Source organism: Clarias gariepinus, chromosome 22, assembly GCF_024256425.1.
Source record: "Clarias gariepinus isolate MV-2021 ecotype Netherlands chromosome 22, CGAR_prim_01v2, whole genome shotgun sequence".
NCBI lineage: Eukaryota > Metazoa > Chordata > Actinopteri > Siluriformes > Clariidae > Clarias > Clarias gariepinus.
This window is the reverse complement of record NC_071121.1, coordinates 28,470,001-28,483,007: the sequence shown is the minus strand read 5'-3', so window position 1 is coordinate 28,483,007 and position 13,007 is coordinate 28,470,001. Positions and strand designations below refer to the sequence as shown.

The following is a 13,007-nucleotide window of genomic DNA, read 5'->3' as shown; positions in this document are numbered from 1 at the left end:
CACACACACAACTGACTGCCAGAAACGAAACTGAAACTAACAGCGTACAGATGAAACGAAAGTAAACACACACACACACACACACACACACACACACATCAGTAGGGAAACCTGGGAGGAACCTCAGACCAAAATGGCTCCTCTTATGAAGAAGAACTTCACTGTACATCATAAACATGTTTATTCTGATTGGACTCACTGGAGGACACACATGAGCATGGAGGAACATAAAGTCTGGATACACACACACACACACACACACACACACACTTCCTTCCTCAGTAGAGTCTGTGAGAATCAGGAGAGAAGTCTTGCCTCCATTTTGCTTCCAAAGCTCCAAAGTATTCAAAGTATTTTTGATGAATAGTTTTTTTCCAGGTTTCCTGAAGAACTTTGTCGTTTCTTCTCATGTTCAGTCCAGTCCAGTTTCAGTCGAATGTTTTTTGTTTGTTAAACCACACAGTGACCTATAAATCATTCAGCATAAAAAACATCCAACATGCACGAGTGAGAAACGGGTTTTAAGAAAGGTTGGTCTGGAAAGTTGACTTTAAGAGGTGAAGAGAGTGAAGGAGAGTGAGACCTACAGCTGGTGACAGTGTAACCTACTGGATTCCAACCACCAATAAACAACCAAGATGCTGATGATTCTGGTGCTAGATTTCGGTGTTGGTGTGCAGTCCTGTGCAAAGACAAGAAAACCTTCTTGTAGTTCTGAGACATAGTTCCCCAGGCTTCCTAAAGGACTTTGTTATCTGTCTTCACTTTAAGTCCAGTCACTGTACCTAAGCAGATTCAGAGGATGTTTTTTCTTTGTTTCTTTGTTAGTTAAGCCACACAGTGACCTATGAATTATTCAAGCATAAAAACCATCTAACTTAGAACATGGTCTGGAAAATCAGCATTAAGATGCGGGGAGGATGAGGGAGACAGTAATGTAACCAAACTACTGGATTCCAATCACCATTAAACAACAAAGAAAAAAGAAAAACAGGTGCAGATTATGGCAAATGTTCAGGCCAGTAATTAGAATACCACTGATGCTAAGTGGTTAGAACAGACGAGAGAGGAAATGAGGTTGGTAAATAAACAACCAGCATTTTTATTGTATTTCTAAGCACTTTGCAGCCTGGCACAGTAAAATATCTGTTCCCATCTCTTTAATTTACTCTACATTATTTAATTTAATATGACGAAATGCAGTACTATACCTGAGAAGCTGGAGATGGTGTTGCTCTGCTGTCACACAGAGATGTCAATATTGTGAATAAAGTTACACTCTCACTTGGTTTAGTTTTTTATCATCAGGTACAACTGATGGAACAAAACCATTAAACTAATAATGCACTAGTTTACACACATGTAGTTCACACACCTTCTACCTTACCACATTCATCAGCTCACTCCCTACAGAACTCTTCCTCAGACCCCACATATCTCAAGGGCCTGAGGAAGCGACATCACAGGTCTTTTGTCCCTGCTGCTATTAGACTGTACAATCAGAGCTCACAGTGGACGAGTCACCATAACACCATCATTACTGTGATATATACTGTTGATAGGACACCTTAAATTTTTACAATATAGTTACAATATCATAAATATAACTACATTACAACAACAATGTTGTTACCATATCTTAAGTCCGATTTGATTGAAAGTGTAACTACTGTATTGCCTTTCCATTCCTTTTGTATTTATACACTGTACTGTCACTACTTTATGTTTGCATATGGTTCTTTGCTGCTGTAAGACAGAAATTTCCCCACTCTGGGACAAATAAAGATATATCCTATCTGATGTCTCCTATAACGCCTGAGCTCGCACACACACACACACACAACAGTCAGAAACTCATTTAGTTAGATTTTTTTTTTATTGTTTGCACCATTTGTTTTGTTCTTTACCCACTGTATTCTGTTGCAGATACACACACACACACACACAGTGTAAGAGGCATGGTGGTAATTAAGGAAGTGAACATTTGCCACAGGTTCCCTGAGTTTAAGACAGACGTTTGCGTATTGTGTTTATTGTGCATGTGTATTAATTGGGTGTGTAAGTGTGTAAATGTGTGCTTGTGTGTGTGTTGTGGCACAGCAGGTAATTTTATTTTCCGCTTCATTACAGGCTTTATAAATACTAAAATCATAACAATAATAAAAAGAAACGCTTCTTTTGAAGATCGCTTCCTCACTTGGCTTAACTTTCAAAACAGAAAAACAAGAAAAAAGACAAATAATAAACAAAAAAAACAAAAACAAAACAGATTTCTTATTTAATGTGAGTTGACTACGTCCTGTATAAAATGTTTTCGTGTGTGTGTGTGTGTGTGTTTGGTTCTATACATCAGGGCTCATCTCAGCACTAACACCCGAGTCCCTCGTCACATGATGATTATCCATCTCCGTCGCTGATTGGTCCCTGTGAGCCACAAGCCCCGCCTCCTGTTGGCCCACGGTATTATTCCCATGCCCCTGCCCCATTAGACTGTCCTCTAGTTCCTCCAGGAAGCATGGGTCGGAGAGCGGCGTCGCGGCCTTGTGTCTCTCCTCATCCTCTCCCCTGATTTCCTGCACGACGTCCACCAGGCACCGCTCCAGAGTCAGCGCGTCCGAAACCCTCGAGTTCCTGGTGTCCGTTACGGAGTCCTGAGAATCGTCCAGACTCTCATCAAAGTCCAAAAGTGACTCCAGAAAATCAGTGGTGCGATCATTAATGTTTGCGTGACAGTGTTTAGATGCAGCCATGTAACCACTCCGCTCTTTGGAGTCGTCTTCGCGCTCAGCGCTCGTACCGTCCGTTACAGCGTGTTTGTAAGCAGCAGTGAGTCTGCTAGCATGTGCATTGTGCTCTCGCTGCTCAGCAGCCTGATCGCTAACCTTCAGGACACTGTGTTTGTAACCAGTAGCGCCGACGTCCGTACATTTGTCCTTATAATCGGGCGTTTGAGTGCTAACTCCTGCAACAGAGTCTTTATACTCAGCCACGCGATCGCTAAACACCGTTCCGCGGCTCTGATCGCTGACGTGATGTTTATAGTCATCAATGTAGTTTCTAGCTTCTGTAGCGCGGTCTTTATCATCGGCGGTTCGGTCGCTAAACTCAGCGAGGCGCTCCTGATAATCAATGGTGTGATCGCTTAAGTCTGTAATGCGCTCGTTATCGTCACGATCCTGATAGTCAACAGTGTGATCGTTATCTATCTCATCCATCAGCCAGGTCCGATGACCGTTAGCCTCGGCGTGACGGTTCTGAGGCTCGGCAGCGTGCTCGCTGCTGCTGTCGCTGCTGTCTATAGTGATAACAGTAGGAGAGAGGTGCTGCTCTCGCTCTTTTTTCCGACTCCTCTTTTTGTGCCTCCTGCCCCTCGAGTGCGAGTCAGATGCACGGCGTTCGAAAATGATCTCCACGCTCGGACTTCGCTCCCTCTCCCGTTTCCGCAGTTTCCCACTGCTTCGCCGGTGAGCCGTTCTCTCTAGGTGCCGCGTTTTGTATTTGCGTTTTCCGGCAGGTTTTTCCCGACGTGACTCTGCATCGCTGCTGCTACTGCTAAGGCTGCTGCTACCCAGCCAGAGCGCACGGTTACCACGGCGATGACGCGAGTCCCGGTGTGGAGATCTACTCCTCTCAGTTTCTCGTTCTCTCCTCCTCTTCCTCCTCTTCCTCTTGCGCTCGCCATCGTGCCCGGGCGAATCCCACGGGGAGAAAGACTTCTCTCGTGCAGGAACGGAACGGGTCGGGACGAGGTCCTCCGAAGACGAGCCATTTCGTTCAGGGAAAATGGTGGGACTGCGCCCTAATAAATGGTGACCCCGCCTCCTCGGTTCTCGACATTTTGATCTTACGTGGGGTCTACCGATTTTTACTGAACGTTCGCTTTGAGGAGAACTCTCAGTGCTCGTCTGGGAAAGCGACCCCGAATGCGAGTTCGATGGTTTCCTAAAGCCGCGCCTCGGGGTGTGTTCCCGCCTTTTGTGGTGCGAGTGCTTTCCAGCACTTACTTGCTCTCTCGACTTCTCCATGTTCTCTGCTCTCTCCGTGTGCGAGGTGGAGGGATACGGTTTTGGAGAAAGCGGGGCCTGCTCTTGAGACAGCACTGACGACTCCACCTTCATCACCGTCTCTGTGGCAGCGGCCTCAATTCCCCGCACCTCCTCCTCCTCGTCTGTGGAGTCAGAGGAGAGCTGCACAAGTTCAGGAGTTCGTTCTGCCATCGGCTTAACGTAACCTACGATCATACACTCTTCCTCGTCGTCGCGGTCGTCAGCATCACGGTGCTCCAGCTGTTCTGTAGCGGTGACAGTTAATTGGTTCTCTTCAGGCTCGATGTCCGGCGGATTGCTGAGGGTGGAGTAGGAGGGGCCAGGGGTCTCGTCGTCCCAGGCGGATTGACTAAGAGAGATTTCGCTGCTGGTAGCCATGGGAACTGGGAGCACGTGATCCTGGGTGGTGTCCTCGGTAACTTCTGCTGTCTCGCTGTCTTCGTCATCCTGTAAAAAGAGTGACAAAACATGTAAGAGATTAATTCGTCCATTAATTGCCATCCACCCATCCATCACTCCATCCTATAAAGATTTATCAAATTACGCTGCCATCCAACCCCAAGACTCATCCATCCATCTTCAACACACCCTTCTTCTATTCCTATATGTACAAAATGACAAAAATATGCATATTATACTAAATGTAAATAAAAGCATTAATCAAAGTGTGTGTAAGAACCTCTGAGATGTTGATTATGGAGGACGGGGAACCACTGTCCTCCTCGTAGCTTGGGGCCGGGGGACACTGCATGGCCTCGATGGAGCGCGCAAAGCTCACCAGTTCGTGCAGGATGTGGTCAGTGCGTGCCAGCAGGAAGGGGCGGATCTCGCTCGGATTGGTTCCCATAACCCTCTCTCGGCGTAGCCACGGCAGCAGCTGCCGTAAACAAGCTGGGTCTCGCTGCATCAGTGCCGCGTGATCCAGCGGCACGCCATCAATTGTGGAAGCAGAAGGGGCGGTGCCTTGGGTTCTCTGACCCCGCCAATTCCTCGTCCTCGCTGCTCTGGGACGCCGACTTCTCGCCGCCGTGCTTTCGCCGCTGTTTTGTCCAGCGTGCGGCACCGTTATCGCCGCGGCCGTCATCGCCGAAGTGGTCGCGCTCGCCGTGCTGTCCTCCAGAACCTTGAACTCTTTAAAGTCGTTCTCAGCCCTCACCGAGTGGAAGATGGAGCGGAACGGCTGCTTGCACAGCGGGCACTCGGCTTTGTTCTTGGCCCACTCGCGGATGCAGCGGAAACAGAAGCGGTGCAGGCAGCGCTCCACGGACGCCACGTTGACAAAGCGGTCCAGGCAGATCGGACACTTCGAGTCCGGGGACGTCTCAGGACGGAGCGGCTGCTGCTGAGGCTGAGGCTGCTGAGACAACTTCGCCGAGGGTTTCTCCTTCCTCACGCGCAGCTTCATCTTTGTGGGTGCCATCGTCTGGAAGATCATTTCAGACAAATCAAAAGAAGCAGCAATTTATAAACACTCTACTGGGGTGAGAGGTTTTATTTACAACCAACATGACAGAATTTAACCTTAACTAACCCCGTTCAAAAGGTAATCACGTGACCACCTGAAACAGGAAGTCGCACTGTCAGTGTAACAGAGCTGATGCCCCGGATTTTACGCTTCTTCATGGTGATCATTGGTCAGATATTGTAGTTACATTTTGACATTAAATCTTGTAATAATATCAGAACAAATATTTCACCTCCTCACACAAACCCTGTCCTTTAAATCGTTTCAGCAGAAAAAAATACAACTAAAAACAAAACATACGTAAACTGCGGGCGGGCGCGCGCGTGCGCACACACACACACACACACATACACACACACACCAACACTCCTGACTGACCGAGGGCCGTGTAACAGCAGGAAACCGACTCGAGGTTTAAAGAGTAAAAACAGGAACATGGCGAGAAAAATCACAGGCAAATTGGCTGCTAGCTCGTTAGCATGTTAGCTAACCTACCTCAGACCGCTGCTGCAGCGCGAGCTCCGCGCTACTGTGACGGTGTTAATGACGTGATATTCCACACATCCGTCCGGAGCGAAACCTCAGACTTTATATCGCGATTATCTCGTCAAATGTATAACTTTAATCATCATTTCGCGTGTTGTCCAGCTCTAACACAGAGAGACGAGAAAAACAGTCGAGGGACAAGCAGACGAAAGCCGGATATCAGAAGGAGCGAAACGCGCATGCGCACCCCAGCGGTCAGGCGGTGCAATTACACAAAATAAAATCCAGTACAAAAATATATCTCAAAAATAATATTTTTTTAATTTTTTGGTTTATTAATGGTATTTAATTATTATTAATTGTTTCGTTTTAATTCTACAAAGATCCAAAGAGGATTATTTGCTGCATTTAATTTTTACAATTGTAATGCATTTATTTAGTTTCATCTGTAAAAGCGTTAAATGTATTTTTAATTGTATTCAATATTAATGAATATTTTTTTTTTTTAAATGACACACTTAGCGGCCACGCGAGGGAGACAAACTTCCGGTTACTGTTCCGCTCACTTCCGGCTGTTGTCATGGCGACGCGACTGGCTTTGTCGTAGCGGGGGAGATTTTACAGAGATTTGTTTATTTCAATAATAATAATAATAATAATAATCTCTTATTACGGTGTGTGTGTGTGTGTGAGGTGTTAGAGATGGTGTGTGTCAGTCAGCGTGCTCTGGACACACTTCTCTCAGCAGTGAGTGCTAACTCTGCTAGCTAAGCTAACCTGCTAATTAGACTAGACTCTACACTAATAATAATAATAATAATAATAATAATAATACTGTGGATTATATCAGTGTTGTATTGTTGCTGTAGCTCTGGTTTTCCTTGACATCCTTTGATCTGTTTTCTTTTTATTCCCTCCATCCAGCCCTTATCTCTCTGTCTGTTTCTGTTTCCTCACACACACACACACACACACACACACTTCTTTTTTTCTTTCCATCAGCCTCTCACTCTCAGATTAGTGCAAACAGGTTTACTGTGCTGTATCAATAAAGTGTGTGTGTGTGTGTGTGTGTGTGTGTGTGTAGATGGTGGTGTTGGTGGTGTTGGTGTCCTGGGGATTTGTGATCTATGGCGCGCGTATAGCTGCACAGTGGGAGCTGCAGAAGAGAGCCAGCGCACAGACGTGAGGAGGAGGAAACACACACACACACACACACACACACATACACACACAGAGACACAGCGTGGAGGCCAGGAGACAGCAGTGTGAAGGCAACCAAGGCCATACACTGTGTGTGTGATTAAGTGAGTTTGTGTCCATGCCTGGAACTCCCTGTTTCGTCAGTCTATAAGCTACACACTATCTTTGACACGGACGCGCATGGACACCCCCTCCTCCACATGGACACACCCCTCTTGACATGGACACGCCCTCCTCACTGCGCTGGATGGTCCGTTGCTGTGGTAGGCGAGGAACACTGAAACTCTCTGGCCAGATGTTCCAGGTGTTAATTACTGACTCTAACATTAATAAAAAACATATCGCAGGCTGATCAAGTGTGTACACCGTCAAGTGTCCCTACTAGTGTGTGTGTATGTGTGTGTGTGTTTGTGTTTATGATCCAGGTTTTCTGATGTCATCTTTATGTGAACTGTTCTGCTGTAGTAAATACAAATGAGTTAAACTCAGAGTCTTTCTCTCTCTGTCTTACACACACACACACACACACACGCACACACACACATACAAACACATACGTGCAGGATTCACCACATCCTTAAAGCATGAGAGAGAAATGTATTTCATAACACTGCTTCTGTTTGATTGTGAGAGCACAAACCGCAAGTGTTTCTCATGAGCCTGCATTCACACGTTCATGTTTTTCTGATGCTTTCATCTCTCTCTCTCTCTCTCTTTTTCTTTCTCTGATGTTAATGAAATGATTGATTGAAGTGTGAGGGCTCTTTTGTGGCCCATGCAGTGCACACGCATTTAATTATCGCAAGCACTTCAGACAGAGATCGCATCCTGATTATTCATCTAATTACCAACATCAACACTCTGTCTGTCTGTCTGTCTGTCTGTCTGTCTGTCTGTCTTGTGGCCTGTCTGTCTGTACTGTATATCTATTTTCACTTAATATGTTTGCATGATGTGTTTTGAAAGCTTTGACTAAAACTAGACTTTTAAAATTAATGTAAACATGTTTGTCTGACTGAACTCGGTTGGAAGTTGATCTGCTCTTGCACGTTAAACTGAATCAGACGCAGGACTCGGGCGAGGCGCTCTGTGCATGCTCTACAGAACGAGCGGACTTGGACCAAAAAGTGGTCCACAGCAGCCCAACACATCCCACATCATAATACATTGGCTCATTAATATCACTGAACACATATTGGATCATATTTGTAAAACAAAGAAACAAAGGAAAGAACATTAAGGCCTTGTTCATACGGGCGTTAAATTTTTGGATAAACGAACGTGCTCTGAACGTCCTAGACGTTTATGTTGGGTTTTGTAGCGGCTCGATTGACTTTTACACCGGTGTTCGTTTGTCTCTGTCTAACGCCAGCCTGCAGCCCAAATTGTAGTTTGTGTGTTAACCTGTGGGGGCAGTGTGTCGGGAACTGGATATGAAAGCCCTTGTCGTTTTATTTGAGGTGCCTCCTTTTCATATGTATATACATTTTGCTATATTAGACATTAATCTTCTTGTTTAAAAAATTCTTGTGATACTATAATAATATATCCGGTCCTCCGAAACGTAACATGAATATGAAGAAAACGCACTAGAAGCGTTTTCCTTGCGTTCGTTGGGTTTTGAATGGCAAGAAAAAGCTTCATTCAATGTTTTTTTGACGCCGTATAAACGCGCAGACGGACAAACGCACGTCACCAAAGCCTGTGTAAACACTCTCATTGACTCCTATGTGTAGAAAACCCTCGGCGCTTGGTCCGCGCTCACCGGACGCTACTAACGGCAGAAAAACGCTCGATTTTATCACCCGTGTGAACAAGGCTTAAGACAAACAACATATAAAACAACAAAGACAGTATTTTAGCTGGTCAAGGCGTATCATCTTGACACAGTGTAAGATAAACCACTCAGCAAGATCAGCCTCACAATAGCTATAGGTTCAGATAAAATCATCCCCAAGAGTCCTGAAATCATGTGCTCCCAAACTCTATGGTGTCCTCCACCAAATCTTTAGTTTAAGTCTGTCTCTACAGAAAGTCCCTGCATTGTGGAAAACGTCATGCATCGTACCAGTCCCCAAAATACCTCGTCCCTGTGCCCAGAAGGACTTAATGCCTGTTGCTCTGACATCGCATATCATGAAGGTGTTCGAAAGACTGATTCTGAATACATTTCGTCCCCTGGCGAAGTCCTCTCTGGACCCTCTTTAGTTTGCCTACCAGCCTTTAGTGGAAGTAGAGGACGCCATAATACACCTGCTCCATCAAACCAAAGACAATTTGTGCAATACCTACCAATGCTCTTAGGCCATAACGCTTTTCACGTTTATTTACACATAAAATTTACCTGTGCAATATTTACTTTACAATACTCTTGGGCACACCACTCTACTTATTCTTATTATTTTAATTTATTTATTACTCTTTTCATTTCCCCCTTTAAATGACTGTAAGCAACTGTAACCAAATATAAGCAATTTCCCTCTGGGAATTAAGTTCTTTAAAATTCTTAGAACTTCATAAAGTTCTTGGAATCTTGAATCTTGAATCAGTGCGAGCTGCACCATTCAGCCGTACACCCGCTGAATCAAGATTGAAACTATAAAACTTCATATGAACTGTTACTATTAGGCTGTCACGTGACAGTAAACTTGCTCGATTATGTCCACAGGCCTCAGGGCATCTTCTGGGAGAGGGTCAGCAGAGTTTAAGGAGGAGGAGGAGGAAGAGATTTGTGGGTGTGTGTATGAGGATGAGAGTGTTCTGTACATTTGAAAGAGCTTGTGCATGAGAGACATGAGAGCATGACAGAGTTTGTGTGTGTGAGAGATGAAAGGATTCCTGTAAAGAAGAAGAAACAGATTATTTATCATTTCTTATAAATTATTTGTTAGTGTAAACGCCAGAAAACATAGTAAGGTTAAGCAGAGCTACTCATTTTTAGAAGAAAACATTGTAATTCATTAAGGTTTGTTATTTTAATTTTAATATTGTATAATTGTTATAATATTGTCGAATATTAATATTGACTTCCACAATAATAAAAATGAGTAACTAGTTCACTATCGCAACCACATGCTGCTGCTGATTTTATCCCAGTTCACCTGTTCAGTTTGATTGTCGTCTTTTTCACTCGGGTAGAGAAGCTGAGCGGTGTTGGCCATCATCATCATCATCATCAGGCACTGGTTCATCATCACCATCATCATCATCATCATCATCATCAGGCACTGGTTCATCATCACCATCACCATCATCATCATCATCATCATGCCCTGGTTCATCATCACTGACCCTGAGGCTGCTGGATCCAACCTCGCTGTCCCTGACCGTAATGTTAGAGTCGTCTGAGCCTGTGGAACTGTAACTTCTCCTCAATCCAAAGGCAGAATCTGTTCATCTGAAGCATTTCACAGCGTCTGCCTCTAAAGCTTTTTTTTCTTTTCACGCAACTCTTCAGCTTCAGGCCCTCTTAAAATCTCTGGCTGTCTTTAGATCTTGCCTCCTGCAGAATGAAGCCCAGGTTCAGTCCCTTAGTGAGACACAGTGATCTCACACACATTTAAATGTCTGTCCTGATGTAGTGTGTGTAAATCAGTGTGATGTTTAGTTTGTTTTAATCACGGAGTCGTAGGAGAATCAGCTGCAGCCGGCACATCACACACACACACACACACACACACACACACCTCAGCAGAACCTCTATCTGTCTCTCTCTCTATCTGTCTCTCTGTCTTTCTATCCGTCTCTGTCTCTCTCTATCTGTCTCTCTCGCTCTCTCTCTGTCTTTCTATCTCTCTCTCTCTCTATATATATATATATATATATGTCTCTCTATCTGTCTCCGTCTCTTTATCCATCTCTCTCTATATATATCTGTCTCTCTGTCTTTCTATCTGTCTCTCTCTATCTGTCTCTTTGTATCTGTCTCGCTCTCTATCTCTCTCTGTCTCTCTCTCAGTCTCAGGTGCTTCTTCACTTCAGTAAACCTGCGTTCCTTCCCCTCGTCTAAAAAATCAGCAAATGTCTTTTAAGTACATTTTTTTACTTATTTTCTGTACTTTAACTATGTGTGGTGTGTATATCTGTTTATCATTCTGTGTGTGTGTGTGTGTGTGTGTGTGTGTGTGTGATTCTAACAGAGATATACTAAATGCAGGAACAGTAGGTGAACTATATTTAAAACAAGCAGCTGGGTTTTAATGCCAGAATTAATGAATGAGCAAGTGTGTGTGTGTGTGTGCGTGCGTGTGTGTGTGTGAGAGAGAGAGAGAGAGCGAGTGAGAGGGAGAATGAGAGAGAGCTGGAGTGTCTCTTGTCCACAGGGTCTGTGCATCTTAATCAGCCATGACACAAAGAGCCGAGGTGATGATGTCATTTGTTTATTTTATTCGTTTATTTTAATTACAGATCCTAATCTCTGACACTTTCTCTCTACATTACTGTGTCTGTATGGAGACTTAGCGCTCCGTCCGTGTGTCACACTCAGACTGGAGTTTTATTCCAGGAACCGTGTTGTACATTAAACACTGCTGTAGTCTAAAGGTGTAGAGGAAAGTGTCTCCTACAGACCTGAGATGGTCCACGTTCACCAACACACAGCTAAAACAGCGACATGACATCATGAAGATAAACAACACGCTACGTCTCACGCTAATGAACACGTGTGATTTGACTGAAGAATTCTTGATTGAAAAAAGAGTTACAAAGTCTTGTTGATCGAAGAAGACTCGAGAAGACAAACACTTTTTCATTTGTGACAAAGACGCCTTTGTAAAAAAGTCTTTGTAAGTTTTCTTACGTCTTTGTCTTCAATCAACAAGTCTTCTTCATTTCATGACTTCATGATCTACAGGTCTACGATCTATTTAACTCAGATAACTTCTAAACATTAGGCACGTGATGATTAAAGACAGAGCGGAGACAATATGACACGTCCTGACAGGTGAGTGTGTGTTTCATATAAAAGAGAGCTGATCGGAGTGTGTCGCAGTGTGTGTGAGTGTGTGTGAGTGTGTTAGTTGGGGTCGATGAGCAGATGGTTGCTGGTGTTGTTGTTGTCGTCGTCGTTGTTGTCACTGTTGCAGACTCCAGGGAGGAGATTAAACTGCTCCGTGTCTCCATCATCCGCTCTCTTCTCCTTATTCTCCTGATTTCTCTCTTTATCCTCTTTATTCCCTTTTTTCTCCTTACTGACCTTCACCGCCTGCTTCCCCTCCAACCAGTATGTCACCATGTCCCCTTTTCCCTTAAAGAAAGAGAAATACAAAGACAGAGAAGGAGACGTAAACAGAGATGGACAGAGAGAGGGAGAGACAGAAGAAATAGAGACAAAGTAAATGAAGTAAATGAAACGAAATGGAAAGAGACCGAGAAGTAGACAGGAAGGAGAGAGACGGTTAGAGAGTGTGTGAACAGACACTGGAGTGTTCCCGATCGTTACACACTCGACGCTGCGTGAGGAACAGATTCAGCCTCCATCAGAAGCTCATTAATATGATTCGGAGACGATGACTGCGGGATTATCAGGGACCTGGACCGCGCGGAGCGTCTCCCGCGCTCATTAGAGCTCTGCTCTGGTCATTAATTAATCACCTGTCGCTCGTTACACATCATCACACACACTGATTAATCCGCTGTGTGAGGGATTAAAAGTGCACGGCTTGTCCTGGTCCTGTTTTCCTCCTAATCTGTTTATTATCTCGTAAAGTCGGAGCTGATTAAATGAGACGAGTCGACGCGCACTGCTCACGCGTACGGGTTTAGTTTGAAACATACAAGGTTCATATTGTGCACAATTAAACAAACAA

At 44.5% G+C, this 13,007-nt stretch overlaps 2 protein-coding genes across 3 annotated transcripts in view; both read right to left on the bottom strand.

Moving 5' to 3' along the window:
• Window positions 1-200: 200 nt before the first annotated feature.
• Window positions 201-6,230, bottom strand: toporsb (topoisomerase I binding, arginine/serine-rich b). Of its 2 annotated transcripts, XM_053482207.1 has the most exons (3): window positions 6,007-6,230; window positions 4,726-5,469; window positions 202-4,493 (listed from the first exon to the last, which is right to left on the bottom strand). In XM_053482207.1, the coding sequence occupies exons 2-3, from the start codon at window positions 5,464-5,466 to the stop codon at window positions 2,343-2,345; spliced, it is 2,892 nt and encodes a 963-aa protein (XP_053338182.1). In that variant the 5' UTR covers window positions 5,467-5,469; window positions 6,007-6,230; the 3' UTR covers window positions 202-2,342. The 2 variants fall into 2 exon arrangements, with proteins under 2 accessions (XP_053338181.1, XP_053338182.1); XM_053482206.1 differs by lacking the exon at window positions 6,007-6,230 and having other exon boundaries at window positions 201-4,493; window positions 4,726-5,496.
• Window positions 6,231-11,888: 5,658 nt separating this feature from the next.
• The window catches only part of LOC128510873 (atrial natriuretic peptide receptor 1), a 20,222-nt gene continuing 19,103 nt past the window's right edge, over window positions 11,889-13,007 (bottom strand). Inside the window, exon 24 of the mRNA XM_053483416.1 lies at window positions 11,889-12,445. Within this exon, the coding sequence (XP_053339391.1) occupies window positions 12,215-12,445 (231 nt within the window). The 3' untranslated portion in view covers window positions 11,889-12,214. The remainder of the gene's footprint in view (window positions 12,446-13,007) is intronic.